Source organism: Thunnus maccoyii, chromosome 8 (assembly GCF_910596095.1).
Source record: "Thunnus maccoyii chromosome 8, fThuMac1.1, whole genome shotgun sequence".
Lineage (NCBI taxonomy): Eukaryota > Metazoa > Chordata > Actinopteri > Scombriformes > Scombridae > Thunnus > Thunnus maccoyii.
The window spans coordinates 8,256,691-8,280,734 of record NC_056540.1 but is presented as its reverse complement, the minus strand read 5'-3'; the positions used below and the strand labels follow the sequence as shown (position 1 = coordinate 8,280,734).

General features: G+C 40.1%; 2 protein-coding genes across 5 annotated transcripts; both read left to right on the top strand.

Moving 5' to 3' along the window:
• The first annotated feature begins 274 nt into the window (after positions 1-274).
• Positions 275-9,055, top strand: ap1ar (adaptor related protein complex 1 associated regulatory protein). Of its 3 annotated transcripts, none has more exons than XM_042418962.1 (10): positions 275-627; positions 2,849-2,897; positions 2,999-3,025; positions 3,501-3,526; positions 3,629-3,725; positions 3,933-4,031; positions 4,999-5,060; positions 5,657-5,730; positions 6,058-6,180; positions 6,438-9,055. In XM_042418962.1, exons 1-10 carry the CDS (start codon positions 557-559, stop codon positions 6,707-6,709), a joined length of 900 nt encoding a protein of 299 aa, XP_042274896.1. In that variant the 5' UTR covers positions 275-556; the 3' UTR covers positions 6,710-9,055. The 3 variants fall into 3 exon arrangements, with proteins under 3 accessions (XP_042274896.1, XP_042274895.1, XP_042274897.1); XM_042418961.1 differs by having other exon boundaries at positions 4,996-5,060; XM_042418963.1 differs by lacking the exon at positions 3,933-4,031.
• A 3,593-nt stretch (positions 9,056-12,648) lies between these two features.
• smad5 (SMAD family member 5) lies at positions 12,649-23,743 on the top strand. Of its 2 annotated transcripts, none has more exons than XM_042419130.1 (7): positions 12,649-12,923; positions 16,334-17,284; positions 18,918-19,205; positions 20,394-20,501; positions 21,978-22,199; positions 22,321-22,577; positions 22,703-23,743. In XM_042419130.1, the coding sequence occupies exons 2-7, from the start codon at positions 16,882-16,884 to the stop codon at positions 22,844-22,846; spliced, it is 1,422 nt and encodes a 473-aa protein (XP_042275064.1). In that variant the 5' UTR covers positions 12,649-12,923; positions 16,334-16,881; the 3' UTR covers positions 22,847-23,743. The 2 variants fall into 2 exon arrangements, with proteins under 2 accessions (XP_042275064.1, XP_042275063.1); XM_042419129.1 differs by lacking the exon at positions 12,649-12,923 and adding an exon at positions 13,278-13,434.
• Positions 23,744-24,044: the final 301 nt, after the last annotated feature.

The window sequence follows — 24,044 nt, the reverse complement described above, 5'->3', positions numbered from 1 at the left end:
GAGAGCGGCTGTGACAGCTGTCGATCATGACGTCATATCCCCTTTTTATATCGTCAAATAATTAATTAAAAACAAACTTATCAGAACAATGAGCACTTGAACATACATCAGAGTGACAAGAACTACCTAAAACGACAGAAATCATCTCTAGGAAAAATGTATTTGACGTGTACTTTTATTTTTTAGTTTGGCTCATGTCCCATCCGCTAACATGGAGGGGGCGGGACTTATGAGCTATTTTGTAGCTAGCCACCAGGGGGCGATCGAGATGTTTTGGTTTCACGTTTAAGGAGCTGTCAGTCCATATTTATATACAGTCATAGTCAGAACCTGGTCACATTTGTCAGAAACTACTAGAAAAAGACAGCAGGTGGTGGTGTTGAACATTTCTGTCCGGTGTGTCACCGTCACCGGGAGCGGAAGGAGGATGAGGAAGTGGCTGGTGAAGGGAAGAGGAAGAGGAGGACTGGAGATGTAGCTGCCCACACCAATGCACCAGCATCTGGCAGGAGACTACTAGCGACGCAGCTAGATTATAGCAATATTTGACAATGCGATGGGTAACTGCTGTGCATACTGTGTCGGGCTCTTCAGGAGGGAAGCCAACAGGATCCAGAGAGGAGGCGGGTGAGTGAAACATGGCTTTAGCTCGGTGAGCTAACTAGCATGAAGGCATCATCTGAACTGAACCAGCTTATCTGGTTACTGTTGATGTCTGATACCACAGTGAGCCTGTTCAGACTGTCTGATAGCTGCGTGTGTTAACTGGTACACAGAGGCCTGTCAGTAGACTGCTGACCGTCTGTGGGGTCTGAACCAACCTGCAGTCAGCCAGCAACAGACACCAAGACCCCACCCCTATTGTCAACAGGCTGAGGACACCAGCATTGTCCGTTTCTGGCATCATTTACTGGTCATTACGTCACTAAATTGGAGGTTAATTGAGGGTTAGTTAACTTTACATGTGAAGCTTCAGTCCTGGAGCTGACAGATGTTCATCTGTCATGTCAGTGATTGGCAAATTGGAAACCTCACTTTAATCTTGTACATGGTCATGTTTTTATACATAATATTTCCTAATAGCAGCTGTTTTTATTATAATGCTCTGGGCTTTGTGTCATGCTCAATAAAGAGATATAATAATACATTTTATTTGTACAGCACTTTTCATTCATCGTTAAACTATAAGTGCTACAGTATTAATAAAGTAGAACATACAACATGAAGATAATAATGAGCCTTAAGATGTAAAGTCTTCCTGAATAGAAAGGTTTTTAGGCCAGGAAGTTTACCACGAGGCAGCATATCTCTAACAGTTATCAAAGCAATAACCATAATCAGCAATGACAAGTTAATTATTCAATGATGTCATAAAAAGTGTTTCCCCATCACCTCATTTTCCCTCCTCCAACTTTATTGGCCAAATATTGAAATACACAATACACACAAATAATACACAAATACAGGAAAACCATCATAAAAAAACAAACAGACAAATCCAACAAGGACGTAGAACAACATAAAAGGCACCAGACCCAAATTTTTTTTTTAAAAAGAATCATATATTTTTTTAAAAACATAGAAATAAGAGAACTGAGGAAAATAAATAACAGATACAGAAAGATTACAGGTTTACATAAGTGAGTTCTAAGTATGGAGACAGCAGTAAGGCAGTAAGACTTTGAATTTCTGATAGGAAGGGAAGCAAACCAGACGGGGATTTAGAACATTTGCGTTAGTGTTTCCCATCACCTGTCAAAGGCCAGACACCTGCTGTGACGGCACTTATTTGGATGTAGCTAAAGCGCAACATGCTTTAAAGTTTCAGCCAAAAGAGAGCAACAGATCCTTTTCACAGCAGTCATTTTGACATGTCATAGCAGGAACATCACAGGTGTAATCAATATCATTAATTATAGATCTATTAGATTCAGCGGAGCCTGTTCTAAGGTGCTGATATTGTCACACTGGCATCACTTAATGAGCCGTCGTTAATGTTATTAGTTACACCTGTGCTTCTCCTAATGTAACGTGTCTATTCAGCCACAGTTTTCTGCAGTATACGATTCAATATTGATGAACTTTTTAAGGAACAAACCGTGTTTTGATAGAATGACACATGTGTAAACTTGAGTTGTCACATGTCAGTAATGTGACGTAGACAGACTGCTAGAACTAAACATTTCCTTTGTCATATAAAACACATCATACATAGTCAACCAGGTTTGATAACTCAAACATCTGCAGCAGCGTGATTGGTGAACGCACCATTTCTTCCTAAAGTTGCTCATCCACTATCATCTCTACTAGAGCTATGCTAAAGAAGGAAACGTATTTCAGCCCGTCAGAAAAGCATTTCCAAGAGTTTGTATTTGAATTCAAAGTTCAGAGCCAATGAAACGACTGCTTCTGTTCGTTTTAATCCTCCGACATTTTCTGAACTCCAGTCCCCATGATCTTGAGACACTTAACACTGTTTAAACACTTAAACATACGTCGCAGAAAGACTCTTGAATTATTTACAGCAAGAAGATCATTGTAAACAAAATTGTTTGGTTTCTGGAAGTGAGACACAACCAGAGCCGATGATCTACCGGGAACACGCTGCTGATTTTAATGTCCTTGTCCTCATCACAGCTGCTACATTTTGACCAGCATGTCTTTCTCTCAAACACTGTCTGTCTTCCTTCACCAGTAGCTGCTTAATGAATCCCTTCCCTTAGACTTCCTCTCCTGTCATAAGTCTATTTCTGTTATCATCTTGATGTCTGTCATTGACTGAAATGAACATGGCTTTAACATGTTTTTAGAGTATTGTGTGTTCATTTTCTCTTAATTATTCATACAGGTCAAAATATTTCCGCAGCAGTACCACAGGGGAGCATTATACAATCGAGGTATGAGTCATACGTTTACTGGTATTGCTCTCTTCTTGTGAAGATGATTTGATCATGATGATATCATTATATCTGTCTAATTGTGACTTTTAACTTTGCAGTTTGAAAACCTGGTAGAAAGCGATGAGGTGAGTGTGATCGTCCTTCTGATCATGTTTTGATTATTTATATTAAAGAGCATTCAGTTGCTAATGAAGGTTAAAGGAAAATACCAGTGTTAGAGGGTTTCCCTCTCTTGTCTGTTATTGCTCTACTACTTAGGACCCAGTTGCATTGTATAAGTCTGAGTAAAGTGTTTCGTGAGGCGTACATCCTAATTAAAAGCCACATTATACTGGTACTCCCAGGATACTTTTTACTTTGAGACTCTCAGACTTCCCTCTGATAGCCGTCCTCCTCCCATGATGGATAGAAAATGATGGGTGCACCCGCTACACACCCATCTCTGCGATATGGCAGTCTTCCATTTTTCCTTGCGGGGAGTAACTTGATTACTGTCTGCAGAGTCCCAGACGAGTAGCACTTGAAACAGTGCAGTAGTGGAGATGCATCTCACGCTGGAATTCAGTGCTGTCTGGTAAAATGTGTTTTGTTTCATTGCAGGCTGAGAGTCCGCAGCCCTGCCCGAGGTACGTTGACGTTTGAGTGGACTGTAAATAAATAATTATTAACTTACAATTGAAAAAAAATCTTCTGTTTTAAGTAATTTTTTTTTGCCGTTATTTTTTCAGGCCCATCAGTGAAGATGAGCTCAAGAACCTCAGAGAACACCGCTACGCTGCTATCTCAGACACGCAGATCCTAATAGACCAGAAGCTACAAGCGGAGGTAAGACGCAGTTTAAAAGAGCATCTTTAGAGCGATCTGTCTTTGTTAGATGAACATGTTGTCATCGGGTATCAGCCCCCCCCTCCCCATTATTTTTGTTTTATGTTTAAACCTATTTTTGCTTATCTTTAATTTGCTGCATTGTTTTTTCTGTTCTTGTAATTTTCTGTTCTGTGTTTTTGTTTCATTTTTGTTATTTCTGCTCAGTTAGAGGCACAAGAGGAGAAGTTGAGGCTAGAAGAGGAGGCTAGAAATGCCGCCCAGCGTGAGGCCGCCAGGCTGGCACGTGAACGCAAATTGAAGGAGGTGAGGCGGCACTGAGCGCTCCCTTCTGCCAGTTTACCTTACTGCTTGACTAAACAACTTCTCCTCTAACCCGCTGAGCCTGTGCAGAGGCTACCCAGCAAGTCCTCTGTATCCTCTGTGTCTTACAGGGACATGGATATTTTTCTGTTCGGTCTTCCTTTTGTTCTCATTAACTTGTTATCCAGTAAGGAAAATTGTTGCTGTCTCAGTGCTTCAGACCACCATAGCTGTAATTTAATGTAATTTATTTGCCAAGTAGCCTTCTGTAAACAGGGAGGATTCTTTTTTTTTTTTGGTTTAACTCATATAGTGATGTAAGTAATGTAAGATATGTAAAGTATATACTAGCACACATGGTAGAGAGTTAAAACAATGTCATTCATTTGAGGTGGGCAGTTCAGGATGTAATAATAGCTAATAGATGATGCATAATATACAGTAAGCTAATATGTGGAGGAATTAACTGCCAGTTGATATAAAACTGAGCTTTTTTTCTAAGCACAAGCAGCGAAATAAAAACTACAAGTCCCATTTGAAGAAAAAAAGAGTGCAGCTGTATAATAAAATGCTGCCGTCCCCACAAGTCACATCAGCTATAATAAATAGAGATATCTGGACTATTAGAATCTAATAACATTGTAGCAGAGGTTTTTGGTCAATATCATGGTTTCATACTTCCTGTAAAGTTTCAAGGAAAAGCCAGATGCAGGAAAAATGACTTCTTATTTGATCAAATGAAAATGGGAGTGGTATAAAAATAAAAAAATCTAGTATTGAGATTTCCTTATTGGTTTTCATGCCACATTCCACTGCTTCTCTGGTGTTGCTTTGTTTGTTAGAGTTATTTGCTCACATGTTTCCTATATAGCACCAGAAAGTGCTTATTTTATTAATATAGTCTATTATTTTTTATGCTCCAAAATTCTTGACTGTCTTTGTACTTGATCTGTGGTGCTTTTGTTAGCAGCTGTCTGCCCAGAGGACACGGGGGAAAGCAGATGGCTCCGGCGGTGAAACTCAACAAAGAAAGTGAGTCACTTAAGTTCATTAGACAACAGGATAATTGTGGAGCTGAGGTCATGAGGTTTTGCACTTTTTTTTTTCTTTTTTTTTTTTTTTTATAGTAATATGTTTGATCCACATCACTCGGTGGCAGTCGTAAAGAGAGATTCGCAAATCATTACTTTATTTCAACAACTCTATCAGGCCCTCAGAGATGTATTATAACTGCCATTAGACGATATGTTCCCAACAGAAACATTAATTCAGTAATTTGTGCTTTAAAGAGCTCCCTGTTTGACCGTGCAGTGTGTAGGCTGCAGAACAGATATGAAAGCACTGCGAGGTATCCAGTCTCAAAATTCAATGCTTAACTAATTTTCACTGTGCCAGAAGGGATCTGTAAGCTCATAAATGCTCAGACTTTGCAGCGGTAATGAAAGGAAGCGGCTTTAAACAAAGCTGAGCACAGTATCAGCTTTCATCTTTTCCAAATGTAAAGAAGCGACTCAGGATGACTGAGTTTTTGTCCTGATGATTTTTGTACAACCAGTATTGTTATTTATGCGTCTTCAGTGCAGTTAGTGAACGGTCTTATAGTTGATTGTCATCCTGACCTGTTTCAGGCAAACCTCTGGGGAAAGTTTCGACGTCTACCTCCAGCATGTAAAAGCCCAGTCTGAGGCTTTCAGGAGCAACAGTGAGTGAACCGTCTAGCCTTAATCACATTACCTCTAACAAAGTGCAGGTGCATAACATCTAATAATAAACCATAGCTTTATGGTTTGACAGTTAAGAGCAGTGTTTTTCAATCCTGGTCCTGGGGCACCCCTGTTCCAACACACTGGATCCAAATGAACGGGTCGTTATCAGGCGCTTGCAGAGCTTGGTGACGAGCTGATGAAGCATCTTAAACATGCAGGGCAGGGGTGCCCCGGGACCAGGATTGAAAAACACTGGTTAAGAGTATTTTTAAAGTGTCGGAGTGACATATATTCTGTTTTAATGATTTTATATTCGTCTCCAGGACTTCCCTCTGACACAAACGTGGTGACTCCCAACACGGAGTACAGCTGGGATTTCACCACAAAGACCCGCTCCACCAATGACGACGGGACCTCGCTGGATCTAGAGTGGGAGGATGAGGAAGGTAAGGGTCTCCAGTCGATAACTTAAAACAATAATTGGCTGGTCACAAATCATTGATCCGTCAAACATTCATGTAACAGGCTTTTTGTGAACAAAGCAAACACTGCGCTGCATATGAAATATCTAAGTTTGGTGCTCTGAAAGGCATAAACACAGTTAAATGTGAGCCACCACAATAGTCCCTGTGGCAGTTTTTGACTCCAGTGACTTTGCTAGCGCTCTGCTGTCAGAACTAAAGCTTGCACACTTGCGTCGTAGGGATCAACCGAGCGCTTCCAGCCTGGGAGAGGTCTCGGACAGAGGAGGACATCCTACGCGCGGCCCTGAGGCCCGGCGGCAAGCAGACGACCAGCGGCCCGACCTCTGCCTCCGAGGACTCCAACGCACTGGAGTGGGAGAATGATTTTGTGAGTACCCACCCAGAGGACAATGCAGACACTGAATTTGAAGGGTTTGTCAATCCTGTCCTCGACACTCCCTCTGAGGACGCCTCGGACTGTGGCCTCAGGTTGGACAGCCAGGACAGATAGTGTCCAGCACCAAAGGAGACGTTTCTTGTGCCCTCTTCATGTCAAAGCTCACCAGCTTTTTTTTTTGCCTCATGAAATGGAAATTTACTCACTTGCTCTTCATATTCTGTAATCTGAGACTGTGGGAATGTGTGTTGTGGATCTCTACACTTCAGTACAGTGTAGTGATGTTTTTAACAAATACTCATTTTTTCAGTGCCTTCATTTGCTAAATTTGCTGACCATTTTATGCATCATAACTGACCAGTTACCATCCACTACCACTCGACACAATGCTCAGTAAGTGCTTATGTTCAGTGCACAGCGTCCAGGTGATCATACAGAAACTTTATTGCAAAAGTCTGAGGAAGCTTCAGACAAAACAATGTTCTGTATTAAATGATAAACCCTAGAAAGGAAAGTCGTCCTCAGTGTTTGATCCATCAGAGGCCAGTGCCTTGCTCAGTGGCAATGGCAGGATTGTTCCTGCATCTGTTTAGAGGTCAGAAGAAAACACGCGAACCCTTTCAACCCTCCCTTCAATGTTGCTGCATGATGGAAAAGAAGGAACTAAATGCCATGTAAAGGTTGCTGATACATTAGAGCAGACTGTTTAGGTGAATTAGCACAAGGATAGGGTCACTAGTGATACACAATGGTTATGGGACACATATGAAAAACACTAGTAACTATAATGTAACTATAATCTGTGATTCTCTGATATTAATAGATTGACAAATATGAAATGAACCCCATCCAGACTCAAAGTAGCTTTCATGGTTAATTAAATGTATCATGAACAGTCCAAGCATGAAAACACCTTCACTGCTCTGTTTTCCTCAGTAGTATCTTATTAATATTCACATTTCCATCTGACAACAAAAAACCTTTTACAAAACAACATAATTAAGCACATATGGTGTCTCAGGCCACGTCCTTCATTTAACCATCAACCTGTTGTAGGACGTCTGAGTTCTCAACTGGCCTTTTTCGTAGATCTAATCTGCATATGTTGAAAAATCACATCATATGCATATATGTTGAAATATCAGTCATTTCTTCATCTGATTCTCTGGTTCATCATAATTGTGAGTCAGGGTTTTCACAACAGCCTGGAAAGTACGGAATGATATGGAAAAAAATGAAAATAGTCACATTTGCAATCTTTTGTTGTTTTTTTTTATCTTGATCATCAATTATGTTTTATCATTAATTAACTGATAATTATTGTTAATATCTAATTGAATACTAATCTTTTCAACACAAATTCTTGCCATGCAGAGGCGAACTGAATGTATTGGCCACTAATCTGGATGTAAGTTTCTGCTGTGTCACCAGTTCAAACAACCAGTGTGAAGCAAAATTAGCAAGCAGTCAATATGAGTAGCTGCATTGCAGTCCAGTGGAATAACGGTAGAATATCTGACATAGGTGGAAATGTAACAGGAGACAATCTTCACCTAAACTATAACATATGTTTACCACCTTTAAACGGTACGTGTGTGTGTGTGTTGACACTTTTTTGTTTGTTTGGCATTTTTGCCTTTTATTGGACAGTAGAGCTAGACAGGAAATCAACTTCACATTATTATTAGGTTACCGTGACACCCTGACACAACTCATTTTGATTGGTTGCTAGCACTTGGTGGTACTTCAAGAGACAAATCTTTTCGTATGTGTGTTTATGAAATCCAAACCAGATAGTATGAACTAAAAACATTCATAAGTTTGAAAATCACTGCTGATTTCTGTGTACTGCAAATACTGAAAGCAATGTTTGTGGAAATTATGTGAGATCGGCTTGAATCAGACCCTTTGGTTTCTACTTTGTCATGTTCCTATGTTTGATCGAATGCTGCTCTCCGAAGGAATCTGCTGTTCACACTTTGCTTGTGCATTGATTTTTTTTTTTGTTTTTTTAAATCCTGATATTTGACACATCTGACATGGTTGAGCATGAGTCAGTTATATAATCTCTGAATCAAAAGTAGCTTGCTGGTTGCACTCCCAACGTGTGGATTTTGAATTTAGATGAATGAATTAGAGTGTTATCATTCACTGAGATATGTTTCCTTCATTACTTGTGAGAAGGAAACAGATGTGCACTGTTGTTGAAGTATGTAGACGAGACACAGGTTCACTCGCAGAGATTCAACATCACTGTTTAATAGCTTCTTAATATTTGAGTGTGTAATTTTTTTAAAAAAGAGAATCAATCGAACACATTTCAATATCATGTTTTGCTGTGATGACATGATGTCTTGATTAATCACTGGAATTTTCTGTAAAAACAAAAAACAAACTGTATCTTAACATTCCTTGTCACAATGAGCCTAAGGAAAAAAAAATAAAATACAGAAAAATGTTTTTGGCATCACATAGATTCACTTTAGTGAACATAGTGTACATGAGGTGTTAAGTACAGCTGGGACTGGTACATTTACAAGTGTCATTATTCAACAGAAGCATCATCGCCTTCATTTTTAACAGTCTTGTTAGCTGTTGCCAAAAGTGAATAGTTTCTGTGCATCTTGTCATTTGTAATGTGATATTTTACGCTGGCAGAATGTTTGATTTTTCTTTTTCTGTGTATATATTGAAAGTACAAGACGCTAAGAGAGACAAACCAAAGTAAATCATCATTTCACAGTCATACTTAGACCACGATACAAATTGAAAAGTAATTAAGAGATTGGGAAAAGTCTGAAAGACATTTTTGCCTTTTCATGAGTAAAAATGTTCTACCGAGTTGAAATATCACTTTAAGCAGATGTAAGGCCTTTGTGATTGTGATCTGTCTTCGCTCAGTTTGTAGACCACTACACCAGTCCGTTTACAGGTATCCATACTCATAATGGACAAATTGTCAGCTTATCCACCAAAGTGATGTATTTACATTGTACAGCTTTTTGTGAAAGATGGTACATGTAACTCATTTATGTCTGCTCATTCATGTGATTTCTAAATTAATCGAGGACAAACAACCACTGAAACCTCCTTAAATCATGTTGAATGTATAAATCTCCTTAAAGGCAAACTGCACAATTGAATTTCAGCTTTAGAGAACATGCATGATGTTTATTGCTGTCAAGAAAGTTAAAAAAAGGAAACTGATAAAATGATGCAAAAGGTCTCACCAGCATTACACATACAGTACAGTTCAAAAATTCAAGAGTTGGTTGAAGAAACTGACTAATTGATTTAAAATATCTCAACAACACACAGGAGCGCAGACACATTTAAAAGCTGAAGCAGGATTTTTTTTTGTGTGTGTGTGTGCTTAAACCAGAAACACAAGCCAGCAGCAGGCAGCATTAAAACAGGCTTTTCTTCTTAAAACACTTTTCGCTCCCAGAATGTCATCCATAATGGCCCTCTGTCTGACGTGAGTGGATTTTTCTAGTTTCTTTGAGGAAAGGGTTGTTATTAATCGTGACATTTCATGAAAGTGTCCCTTTAGCAGCCTTGTTTAAAATACAGTAGTGACTCAACCTCAAGCCAGTTCATAAAAGTGTTACTCATTTGTTCTCAGTGAACAGGAAGTGATAAATTTCATATTTCTGTTTTTTGAAGTGAATAGAAACAGAAAAGACGATACTGAAGATATTTTTAGCACTTGATTAATGCTAGCGACACTAGCATGAACGTGATTGACTGGAATGTGCAGTGAGTAAATGTCACACTGATTATGACACGACGTAGCACCAAAAATGGAGACAAAGTTTAATATAGTCAAACCTTTCAAATTGATCCTATATTGGATAATCCAGTAACATCACATAATTAATTATCAAAGGGTTGCAAATCCAGATGTTTAATGCATAAGTTAAATGTCTCAGCCCTTCTGAAGTAGCAATGACCAATAAATAGAACAATGTAATGTAGTTTAATACTAAACCCTTACATTACATTTTTAATCATATTCACACTACATTATTATACCAACAGTTCCTACAAGCTTCATTTAATTCATTAGATAAGAACAAAATGAATCCATTAAAGTGTTACCACTGCACTGTCCCTTGATGATGGTTTCCATCTTAAAAAGAGAGTTAACGGGACATTTGAATTACATAAACATGGTGGGTGGACTGTGTGTGAAATGTTTTGGAAGGTTGATCTGTCTTTTAAAAGTTTGCGACTATAGACAGTGAATAGCTTTACAAGATGATGTGTCTCATTTGCAGCTTGGACTTCTCTGTAAATAAAAGTTGTCTTTGCATATTTGCATCGTCATGGCATATTTTCCTGTTACAAGAGGGAATGTTGTAGGAATTATCATTTATTTTTGTACATCAGAGGACAAAACATTTGATTTCTTGATACCAGGGTTTGAGTTTATATGATTTTGACATGAGTGTGTATATATATATATACATACATATACACGAGTGCAATTTCCAGATTTGGCTATGAGTCACTACGTCTGTTCATTGTGAATATTTAATCAAGGTCAGTGTAAACCGTAAACTGCACTGCAGTAATTGTGGCACTGGGGTTGTCACAACCTCTTGTGTTGTATTTCTTTAGCATCTAATCAATTCCTCTGCTGGCTATTATATTTGAAAACATGATTTCTGTCTTCATTCAGATTTTTTTTGATGGAGACAGTAAAGAAAACCTGAAAGAAAATAGAGCACAAAATGTAAACATTTTCTTTTCCTCATGTCAAGGACCAAATCCTGACCTGCTATAATTGTGATTATAGGGTAAATACAACAGGATGTAATGTTTTTCAGCATGCAGCACTGTGGGTTTTGTTTGATGGCAATGAATCCAACCTCAAAATAAACTGGTACTTATGTCATGTTGTGTAATCTTTCCTGTAATTTTTATAGTGCATATTATATAGTCAACCTAGGAAAGGTCCCACACACTCAGTATGTATAATTATGATCAATTCCATAAAGTTCTTCCCATTAAATCTCAGACTAAACAGTAAATCCACCTCATCATGAACTAAGGGTAGGTTTTACTGGTAATGTTTATCCACTGTTTAACAATGAGAGGTTCCTACACAAGGAAAGTTGTGAGAATAAAATTTCAGTTCTTTAAAGTTTGGAAATTGCTCAGAAAATTCTTGAAAGGTATCTAGAAAATGTTCACTGTTGTATTAAACAGGAATACATTCATGTGTGGTTTTATGGGCATCTTACATGTAACAAGCAATCATTTGTTCTATAGTGATTAAAAATCAACAATACTTTTTTACTGTTAACTAAGAGTGACTCTCAAGACAGGAAACACACTACCTTGCTGAAAATTGAGTTACTTTTCTTAATGATGAGCTTGTCATCTATAAATAAATATGTGGTTTAGTCACTTTACCACCAATGTTGCAAGCAAACACTTCAAGGAAGGAACGAAAGAATACAGTTTTATCAACCTTAAAGATCCCCTCCAGACATGTTTTAAGATCTTGTTATTTCCTTAAAATGACGTCTACTCCTCCCTCATTAAAAATACAGAATCTATGAATATGTAAATATTGATCATTTCAGAGGCTCACCTGCTGGGCTCAAGATGTCTCCTACTTCACTGTAAAGTCTATTCTCAGTGTTTGTGCACTGGAGGGTTCAAGTTTCCACATCACAATGATATAAGTTGAATATTGGACCGGGATTGGCTTCAAACCAGGTGTGATGTCACAAATCCTGCTCATAGACCCGCCCTTTAAAATCAGATTTTCAATGAGCTCAGAGAAATTTTCCACTAACAGCATATAAATGTGGAAACAGGCTTCTAGTTTCAAATTGCACAGACATCATTCTGCACAGTGAAGCTCAAACATTCAACTGAAGGAACAAAAAGAGAAAGATTTTTTTTGAATGAAGAGAGGGACTTTAACTAGCCCTAACCCCACCAGTGAAATTATGATGTGCCATTAAAAGCCATTAAAAAGATAAAACATGTAAATTTACACAGTCCTCCACTGAGTGCAGGTTGCCCACTAGCGGCTGAACATGGACCCTGCTGTATGTGGACTCTGAGGACTGAATGAAGAATCCGCTCTCCGGCCACTATCTGCGGGAGAGTAGCGGCTCGTCCACGGAAATGGGTGTGGAATAGCGATTAGCAGATTAATTAATTAAAGTTAAATGAATTAACAACGCGGGCACTGTGGGAGCACCGAACAACGGACGACAAAGGACAACAATACAGAACAAACCGCAGAGCTCCAGACTGAGTGGAGCCAGCAACTAGTGAGACGTCCCAGAGCCGCAGCACGACCACCGTAAGAATTCAAACTTCACACACGGAAACATCACACACTTTAAAAACACACCAGCAGTGATGCTTACTTTGATACATGCTGCTTTTAGATGTGGCGTTAATGATTGTGATAATCTAGATGTAACTGATAAAGATAGAAAAAAGTTTGTTCACTCGGAGCTGTGCGCAAGGAAAGTGCATAACTGTTCTGGAGAATTTGGATTTTTTAAGCATATAGCTTATTTTTGAACTGCATATAAAAACATATATTATATTTAGCGTGATGGAAGTATTTTGGGGCATCGTGTCATAAAATCCTCCCCAGCTGCAACGCCAAAGCGAGCACTAGTTTGTCAGTACAGCGGAGTGATATGCACTCCGCCTCTCCAGTGTACTTGTCTCCGGGATCTGTAGGACATGGCATGGGGAGAAGCGGCGGAAAACCGAGAGAAAATCCTTAAGAAAGTGGGAAGTAAATCTTTGACGGCCTCAAGAAAAACTGACTGCAATGTCTTATGACTATTGCTAAAAAGGTATGTGACTTAACGATGGCTTATTCGACAGAAGGGAGGCTGTTTTAAAAGCGTAGAGTTGTGAACTACAGCGAGCTTCATCCGCAGGATCCTGGGCTGGGGCTAACGGCTAGCTTAGCTTAGCTTCAGTTGTGAGAAGTTCAAAAAGTTTCGGGAATGGAGGAAGAAGAGGAGGAGGAAGAAGGGTGAAGTAGCTGAGACTAGCTGTTCAGAGGTAGAACACTTGTAAGTTATATTTAAAAGAGGAATTGTCGTGTTAAAACGTTAGACTGTGTGGTGGAAGTTGTTATGAGGCGTCCGACAGTTAAGTTTTAAGCTGAGCAAGTTGTGTTCTGGTAGCTACGCTAGTTAGCAAAATCTCGAGGTTACTTACATGAGCTTACATACCGACGTTAGCCAAACCACTGACATGATGTATTATATTATGACAGCGCGTATTGTCACGGTGTATTTAAGTATTTTTTTACAGCTGTTTGGGGATTTGTGTAATGTTAGACGCGTCTTTCTTGAATCCCTGACTCTTTCTCTGGGTGGGGGGTGCTTACTAGTCACCGACTCGTTCTTCCATATTGTCTGTTCCCTGTACTTCACATTTGTCAAGCATTTCAGACAGATTTCACACACAGTAAAGTAAATGCTATTCTTGTGTTTTCCGGTGTTACTTCTTAGAGCAAGAACGTCGGTAACGTTATTAGACTAGTTAGTTTATCTCAGGAGCCAAACTGGCATAAACTGATGTCTGTGAAGGCCAATGTGAAAGTGATTTTGAGATGATTTTCATTGTTTATAATTTGAAGTTTCCCTTTCCTTTACATTTGTGTAACAGCTAGGCTTTAGAACGAGTGTCAAAGTGTTACATCTTAAGGGCTGCGAAACTGTTTTTTAGTATGTTATCATCTGTTGGATGTATCCTGTGACTTTAACTGTTTAAATATATCAAATCTGTGCATGAGAAATGCAACAAATGGTCTCTCTGTTGGATAAGAGCCATGTGTTAGTAGCAAGACTGTGATCATACAATATGTTAATTTGAAGAATGCATTTTACTCTGTTTTGTACAAAATATGTTGGTCATCCTCACACTCAGGAATTCAGAGGATGTCACTGGTAATTGTTGTAAGACAGACCACAGATCTTCTTTAATCACGGCTAAGGTTAATTTTCTTATTGATCTGTAAGTGGGGTACCTCAGGTCCCCCCCTCCCAACCCCCATTCAAAGGAGACTTTGTAAAATGTAAATTCGGTGAAGATTTATTTGAGTGGTAGCCTTTGATGGTGAAAACACAAAGAGCTATCAGTGTGAAGTGTTATCAGTTTGTAGAGATGATCGGCTTTATCTGAAGGGTTAGTCATCCAGATGCAAATCAGCTTTTGTAGTCGTCCATTCAGGCAAGTTATATCTAAAACATGTTCATCAAACAATATGTTTCTGCTTGTCTCAGCCGGATTGGAAATGTCCTGATGTTGAAATCTGTTACTTGTCGTTGCTCACCCTGTACAATAAACTGATGAATCACTGCTGATCTAGTCTAAAAGAGGCCTAGCAGTGTCTGGGTCTCTGACTGATCAGGCTTTGTGGAAACAAATGCTGAAACAGTCTGGTGAATGTCAGAAAAACTCTTTTCAAAACTCATTTATTGGCTGATAATGTCATGTATATATGTCTACATGTCCTACTTTTGGAGGTTTCCCTCCGCTTTCATGTGCATGTAGAACAATGAACCATGGAAGTGGGTGCAGTGCTGTTGGACAGCTGTGTGCTGGAAGGGAGGGATCGGGCCAGAGATGGGATGAGGGAGGAAGCAGCTCTTTGTGGTCACATCCTTTTCTACTAGGGCCGGTTTCACAAGCCCCCAAACAGCTGCTGCTGCTTCAGGCTACATATGTTTGACTGTCTGGTTGTTGGAGCTGCATGATATGGATAAAGTCTCATATGCTGCTGTTTGGTCCAGTTCATAAGTGTAGTTGTATGTCAGGAAGACTGGAAGTGTCTCCACACTAGTAAGTTAAAACAGGAGCATGTAGGGACAGAAATAATTGGAAACATACTTTAATATTAATTTTTAAGGTGACAAGCTGGACAATTCTGAAATGGTTGAAAGTAAGAAATAAAAGAAGCAGACCACCCACTTTTATTTAACAATTTTTTCTGATTAATTTTATTTGCCTGTGTGGCAGCAGGTTAACCAATATGTCACCTTGTTCGTTCTTAATCGCTGTGTACCTACAGATGGTGTCAAGCCAGATGTTCCTTCGTGTTTGTATCTTATACATCCTATGATGCATATTCTTAATAGAAGTAAGCCTTAATTTTTTTTAAAAGGGTTAGGTGCTGCTCACATATCTGCTGGCATCCTCACTTTTTTTACTATTTTCCCCCCAGTGCACATGCTCAAACAAAGGAAGTGAATATGTTGTTTCAGCCCAGACTTAAGCATCATTTTGCCCGCTTTAAGCATACCCTGAATATGCAGACTGAAAATATGGTTTCTGGAATCATTATGAAAATAGTCACAGTTTATGAATTGATGGATGCTTTCTTTACTAGGAGCTCGAGGAAAGGTATTTTGCTTCTTACTTAATTTTACTACTTAGTGGCATTTTAACTATGTTTAAAGTATCAATTCCACAGTTTGATACTGATGAACATATGTTTGCATGTTGGTCAGGCCACACGGCTGATGCTCTTTGTGGAAATTAAGTGTGAGTAAAGGGACAACTAGTTTTTTAATCATCCTGTTCAATAATAAAAGTGTTTGTCACATATGGTGCTAAGGTTCAGGATTGTAAATATTTGAATTGTGATATTATTTATGAATGTTTTTGATTGATATAAATATCAGAAAAAAAATGTGTTGCTGATCTTAACATCGCTCTGCTCTCTTTTCTGTGTTGCAGAAGGCTGGTGGACTAAAACACAGATTGCACCAGTTAGTTGGAGATCCAAGTCAAGGCGGAGAGGAGCTGGGAGTTATTGAGGAGAAGAGGTCACTTCTTGATTTCTTAGCCTGTCAGCTTGCTCCAGTGAGATCTGCTACAGACTGTCTGTTGGACAGAAGTCCTGATCTCAGCTCCTGCAGACTGCACCCCCTCCCTCCATCAGTGGTGGTGACCCTACTCCGGACAGCTTGCTGCAGGGCCCTTCCTGAGCAGCAGCAGCTGCGTCCTGCTTGCTGACTCCCCTCCCTCCCCTGCTTCCTGTCCTTGGTCAGACAAGGCCAAAGCCTCCTCTCCTCTCCCCTACCCCACCCCTGATCTCCCACACACACTTGCATTCACACACTCAAGTGGTTTCTCTTGTTGACCACACGCTCGCACACCTTTTTAAGCTACTAACGCTAGTTGGAAATCATCAGTAAGGGACTTGCAGACCTCCTGATCCCTCTGGAGTGACCAGCAACCACAGAGTTTGTCTGTTTGTTTTAACCTATACTACAGCCTCCAGCATGACCTCCATGTCCAGTCTCTTCTCCTTCACAAGCCCGGCAGTCAAACGCCTGCTCGGCTGGAAGCAGGGAGATGAGGAGGAGAAATGGGCAGAAAAGGCAGTGGATGCTCTTGTGAAAAAGCTGAAGAAGAAGAAAGGTGCCATGGAGGACCTGGAGAAAGCCCTGAGCTGCCCCGGGCAGCCCAGCAAGTGTGTTACCATTCCAAGATCACTGGACGGCCGGCTACAGGTTTCCCACAGGAAAGGTCTTCCTCATGTAATCTACTGCAGAGTGTGGCGCTGGCCAGACCTCCAGTCCCACCACGAGCTCAAGCCCCTGGAGGTGTGCGAATATCCATTTGGCTCCAAACAGAAGGAGGTCTGCATCAACCCATATCACTACAAGCGAGTGGAGAGTCCTGGTAGGTACTCATGCTGTCTTCAAACAGGGTTGTAAAGAATAGTGACTATACCACATGTGTTTTTTTCGTGCTGTAAGCTTGACATTTGACAGATACTCTTAGCTACATTATAGCTCTTTGAAATATGGAACAGGTAGCTATTTAAACAAATTATATTTAAATGAAGATCTCCAGATAAGTGGAACAGTTTCTCATTCATGCTACCTTTCCAATTTTGCTTCCAAACTCTAAAAGCATCTCCTGAAAGATGCACTCATTACAAAATCTGTTAATTTGAAATGTATGTAACACACAGAATTGAAAAACTGTGACAGTGTTTGTTTTTATTACTGGATAGCAACATGGGACTGATTAGACCACTGTAGAGCTGTATACATCCCTAAGCTAGAGCTCTGAGTAAACTGTGGAGCTGGTAAACAAATCCACAAAGGTCAGGAGGCTGTCATCACACAGGCCTGTTCCACCCGCCCCCTCCATTTCACAGAAAATCAATATCACTAGCTCTTTTGGAGTCTTATTAGATTATATGCCTCAGGCACTCCAGATGGGGTGTGGCATCAGAGAGTGGCTTACTAAATGCATAAACCACTCAGACTAAACTCCCAGCACTTTCTCATCACCACCCTCTCTGACTCTCTCTTTCTGTCACTCTCATCCACATCCCATACACTCATGGATGACCCTGAAGGGACAGTCTCTCTGACACTAGGCCAGTTTGGGATTGCAAGCTCTGTATTGACCGGCTCAAGGATGTGGATCACATGTCGGTCAGGAGAGAGGGCACGTTATATCGTTTAAAGCAAAGCTCGCTGGGTAGTTTTGGAAGGACAGCCTTGGAGCCATGATGGTTAACATCAGTTAGTGGAAGAAAATCAAGGCTGGGGAAAAGCGCTCTATCCTTTTGACAATGTTGAAAATAAAAATAAATAAAGATGACCTCTGTGGCTTTATCTTAATCAAGGTCTGAAGAGGCTTTTGAGGAATGCTGGATTCTTGGTGTTGGACAGTGCTTTGTATTTTATGTTTAACTGTTCCAAGACATACATTGCAGTGGTATTTTTTTGTTTAAACAGTTTACAGTCCTTTGTTAAAGATATTGGCTGTATATAAAAATCGATTTGAAATTGGATAATTGTAAACATTCCGTGAAAGAAACAACATGTCACCGCTATCTAATTGGTGACAAGATAGCCATCATATTAAATTTATTTTTATTTATAAAATTAATAAAAATAAATCTAATTGGTTCAGGAAAGCCATCACATTAAATAAGCTTCAAAAATAAACAAGTCAGATTTTTCAAATAAATATGTTGGCCCTTCAGTGATTTCTTTGTGCACATATTCTTGTGTTCAGTGCACCAAAGTGAGCTTTCAAAGAGTGAGCTCATCTAAGGCTTCTCTTTCTGACATTGGCTGCATTTCCTTGTTAATAATGGAAAGAATAAATTATTAACAGGAAAAGCATTTAAGCCATTGAAGGCTATACAGGATTTCTGCAGAAAGGTGTGAGCTGAACATGTGTCACATATAATGGATTGGTTAGTGTTCTGAACAACAAATTTTCTTTGTCTTTTTTAAATGGTTCATGTTGATTCATTTTCCTCTCCTTCCTTGATTGTTCTGCCGTCCAGTGCTCCCTCCTGTCCTGGTACCACGGCACAGCGAGTTCAACCCACAGCACAGCTTGCTGGTACAGTTCCGCAACCTCACCCACAACGAGCCGCACATGCCCCTGAACGCCACCTTTCCAGAGTCCTTCCAGCAGCCACACAGTGGGGGCAGCTGCACTGGTGGAGGTGGAGGAGGTGGCTCTTTTCCAATTTCTCCCAACTCTCCTTATCCTCCCTCTCCAGCCAGCAGTGGTACTTATCCAAACTCTCCTGCCAGCTCGGGGCCCTCCAGTCCATTCCAGCTCCCAGGTACGCCATACACTCATGTACCTGACCCTGGGCAGGAAGCCAAACTATTGTGTTTCTCTGGATTGTCGCTGTCATGTTGCCAACAAGAAGCGTACTGACAGTTAATGAGCAGTGGTCTCTGGTGATTTGTGTTTTTCAAGTTGTGTAATATAAGGAAATGTGTTTTTAAAATGCTGTTTACAAATAAGGAACAATGGTCTTTAGCCAAAGTCCTAGGGGAATCCACTTTCATTGGTATTATTTACAACACTGTCAGTCAAGGGACATTTTGAGTGCAATAAATTGAAGCCTTAGTGAATTTTCTACTAAAATACTATCATAAAATTTCATCTTGAAACCCAGTTGTGGTTGAAACTCATGCAAGTGCCTTGTGGCATCTGATGAAAACTGTTTTCAAGCTTCTTAACAGTACTTTAACCAGGTCAACTTATTATATTCATCCAAATCAAGCTACACCCCTAAATGAGAACAAAGGAAATGCCAGCTAAGCAGTGTCCACCAGAGCCAGGGCTGCTGGCTGCTGTCAAGGCACTAACTCAGTGCACCAGACAGCCTCCCTCCCTCACTGGTACTAACAGGACACAGAACAGATACATCTAACATGAATAAATATCAATTAATAGAGACAGTGCTTTCTGTCCTGTTCAACAGTCTGTGGTGAAATACCTTTGACCATCCAGATCATGCCTGTGTTTGAATGTGTGAGGATGTGACTGCTGCTGTGTGTGTGTGTTTGTGTGTGTGTGTGTGTCTAATGCTCTGTTCTGCTCCAGTCTAGATCTGCTGACACATCCGGTGGCTGTAGGCAGTCAGGCAGAAATAGTTTTTAATGGCAATTTAGGATTTTAGGATTTGCGCATTTGTGCAGAAAAGCCCTGATCGCCATTGTCTAACCTCAAAGGCATCATAATCGTCAACATTGTCCCGCTGCCACCTAAGTGTGCATTTTCTGCATTGTTTTTTCCCGTGTGCCACAATACAGACTTGAAAAGCTCATATTGCATCTCTGTCGGGAATGGGTCAGCATGTGGCTCAGCATGCATGTGAAATCTGACACCGTTTCAGTGGTACAGATCCTCTGATGATTGCTCAAATCTAGAGAGACTTGCGTATGTGTGTGCGTGCAAGACCATTTACCAGCAGCAACAACTGGTCTCATCCTCACTAACTGCTCTCTTAATGTCTCAGCTGACACCCCACCCCCAGCCTACATGCCCCCTGATGAGCAGCTGGGCCAGGAGAGCCAGTCAATGGAAACGAGCAGCAGCCTGGTGCCGCAGAACGTGGCCAGAGGAGGTGAGGAGTGCATGGGTGTGGGTGTGATAATATAAACACTGATGAAAGGATGAAACACCAGCCAATAGTCCAGTTTAAAGGTTTATCAAAAGTCAACACTCTGAACAGCAGTTAAACTCATTATATCATTAAATCCTAACTCATTCGAGGTAGGATTTTACTGATATAGAAAGTTCATGCAGCAATAATGATGCTTATTTGGGTGTGCGAGCCAATGCTGTTCACTGCCGGATGGTTGCCACAAAAGTAGAGCCAAAACCAGCTTATTGACTGGCCTGCACTAGTTTGTTCTTTAGACGCAGCCCTCTGTGGACGCACTCCTGCTGCCCCAACACAGTGGTTTCATTGAAATGAATGAGAAAGCAGCATTTTTTTATGATACATATCCCATTGTTGTTGTTGTAAACATTGTCTAATGGTTGAAAAAATGCACAAAATTGGAAAATTGTAGAATTTCATTACATAGTTACCTTTTTTTTTAAATTTGTCACTTCAGATGCTGTCATGTGTTTTTCTGTTAGTTGAGAAGTATTTTGTGTATAGAAATAATGAGCATAGTTTGTAGGAACGGCACAGATACAATGTTTACTGTATTTTAGTTGTTTTTGTTTTTTTCTACATAATATAGCTGCACAGTGCTTGCACATGTAGCCCACAATAGGTCTACACACTAAAATCAGCAAAGCTATCTATGTGTTTGACAGCTAAAAGGCACTGCAGTAATAACATAACGTGTATAATAGCTTTCTATGAATTGTTTTCTACATTATTTTCTATTGGCATGATATCTGTTGAGCGAGGATGTCATTGTCGAGTACAGTGACTGTATAAAGATGGTAATTAATCATAAAATAGATCAATAAAAGGGACAAAAATGACTACCTGATAGGAATCCATCAACACCAACACGTTGTCCTTATTGGAAGTCTTTATGTATAAAGAGAAGGGACTGAAAAGGTATTTGGAGGTGCAGACTGTTGTAATGTGAGATAGTAGATTTCTGTCCACCGGGCCGCCTGCATATATCTGATGATTTGTAACAACCTGGGAAATGTGTTGTTAATTAGAATCAACTGCTATCATATTTCACTGTATAAGGAACATCTGTAATGATGAGTGATGTTAGAGACCACGGCTCTCGTTAACTATAGGTTGACTCTTTCAGGCTTTCCATACGGTTCTGCATCAGTCACATTGTTTGTCTACTAACTCTTAACTATATGAATGAATTTAACATGTAATGTTCAGTTTTATCGTTAGATGTATTTCTGTTTAGTTGATTTGGAGCTGTAGATGTGTGTAGTATGATAGTAACATACAGCTGTATGTTCACAGGTCTACTCTGCCTAAAATATTCTCTGAAGCTAAAACCATATTAACCTATAAGACACATCTTAAACAGTGTCTTCTGACCTCAGAGGAGTTTTTGTAAATGTCATGGCAAACTCTTCTGTTCTTGTCTGACCTGTTTCCCAGATGTGCAACCAGTGGAGTATGAGGAGCCAAGCCACTGGTGCTCTATTGTCTACTATGAACTCAACAATCGCGTAGGTGAGGCTTACCATGCTTCGTCAACCAGTGTGCTTGTGGATGGCTTCACTGACCCTTCAAACAACAAGAACCGCTTCTGCCTCGGACTGCTGTCCAACGTCAACCGCAACTCCACAATTGAGAACACCCGCCGACACATTGGCAAAGGTATGACTAACAGTCACACAGCAGGAGTGGTGAATTGATGAAGTCTACTTTTTTTTTGTGCTTTCACAAGTCAGTAACTGAGGTTTGAATATGCTGACTGTCCGTTGTCTGTGTTTACCAGGAGTGCACCTGTACTACGTGGGAGGGGAGGTGTACGCAGAGTGCCTCAGTGACACCAGCATTTTTGTCCAGAGCCGTAACTGTAATTACCACCACGGCTTCCACCCCACCACTGTCTGCAAGATCCCCAGCGGCTGTAGCCTCAAGATATTCAACAACCAGGAGTTTGCTCAGCTTCTGGCCCAGTCAGTCAACCACGGCTTTGAGGCCGTTTATGAGCTCACTAAGATGTGCACCATCAGAATGAGTTTTGTCAAGGTAAGAGCCTCGTGGTGTAATAAACTAGAGAGTGGACAGAGGAAGCCTGAACAGTTCAACATGTAATAGGCAAATATCATCATTATTAATGTCATTGTTCTGTAACTTGCTCTGCCTCTTTACAGGGCTGGGGAGCCGAGTACCACCGACAGGACGTCACGAGCACCCCCTGCTGGATCGAGGTGCACCTGCACGGGCCCCTCCAGTGGCTGGACAAGGTGCTAACACAAATGGGTTCGCCTCTCAACCCAATCTCCTCTGTGTCCTAATGATGGACTTGTGGGAGCTTGGGAGATCCTTTTTTTCTTTCTTTTTTCTTTTTTTTTTTTTTTTTTTCCATTTTTTCCCCCCTCAGTGATTTTATAATTTAAGGTGGTCTTAATGGCTGAACTGTTTACACTTACTTTGGGAAGGGATATTGAAATCTGGCCGGAAATGCAACAGCTGCAGCCAGAATCCAGTAACAGTAACGTTACAAGCGAATACCTGGAGAAAGAGAGGAAACAGGAACGCCCAAGTAGCAGTAACGACACGGACACACTACTGCTTGACAATACTACAACACCTGCAACTAGAGAGGGCTCCATTGTCAAGCTTGAATCTGTCAAATGTTAATTTTTTGCATCAAATTTTATTGTTTTCTCAAATGATTTTATTTCTCTATATGTGTAGTTTTTAATGAAGCAGAACTGTCACTACTCTGCCTTATGTCTGACAGATAAATTGGAATTTTACTGAACACTTTTCTTACAATGTTGTCTCAATGTCAGATATTTACAATTATGATATAGACACGATTATGTTTACCATTAGGCTCAGATATAACAAATGCTTTTTTATAGTCTCTACTGCTAGAAATGAACACTGAGCTACTGCCTTTTTGATAAAGTTATGTATGCCGACCTGATAGTTTTTGATATGGGAGATCAATCACTGAACAAGTTTAACACGCCATAAGCTAACAACATTGTGAATGTTACATCTATTGCAATAGAAGTAGTCATTTATGATATAATCAGACAATGGACATCATCATTATTGATTCTTGTTTGTACTCTCGAGTTCAAGTAAGAATGACTGTATTTTCCATACTCACTGTATTAACAATATTGTGCACTCATGGATTTTGTGGAGGCATATTAAATTTTGGCGTGGGTACCAAGGCATTATGTTGATAGATAATTGACTTCATTAGCTCAGTGAAATAAACAAGTTATTTGGTAACAATGATTGTTTATTCTCTGCATCTGTCGGTGCTTTCACCTGGCAAGATGCAAACAAGCAGAAAACGTATTTTATTATACGTGAATGGTGTATACATCTGTTGAATTTACTTAAAGGTTTTCCGAGTCTTCATAATTCCTTCTACTTGAGATTTCACGGTTCTTCCAGTCAGCTCTGCTTCTGTTTTTTTCTTGACTGTGATGCGGAACAATATTTTTGTTGTATTTCAGGCTTTCTTAAACC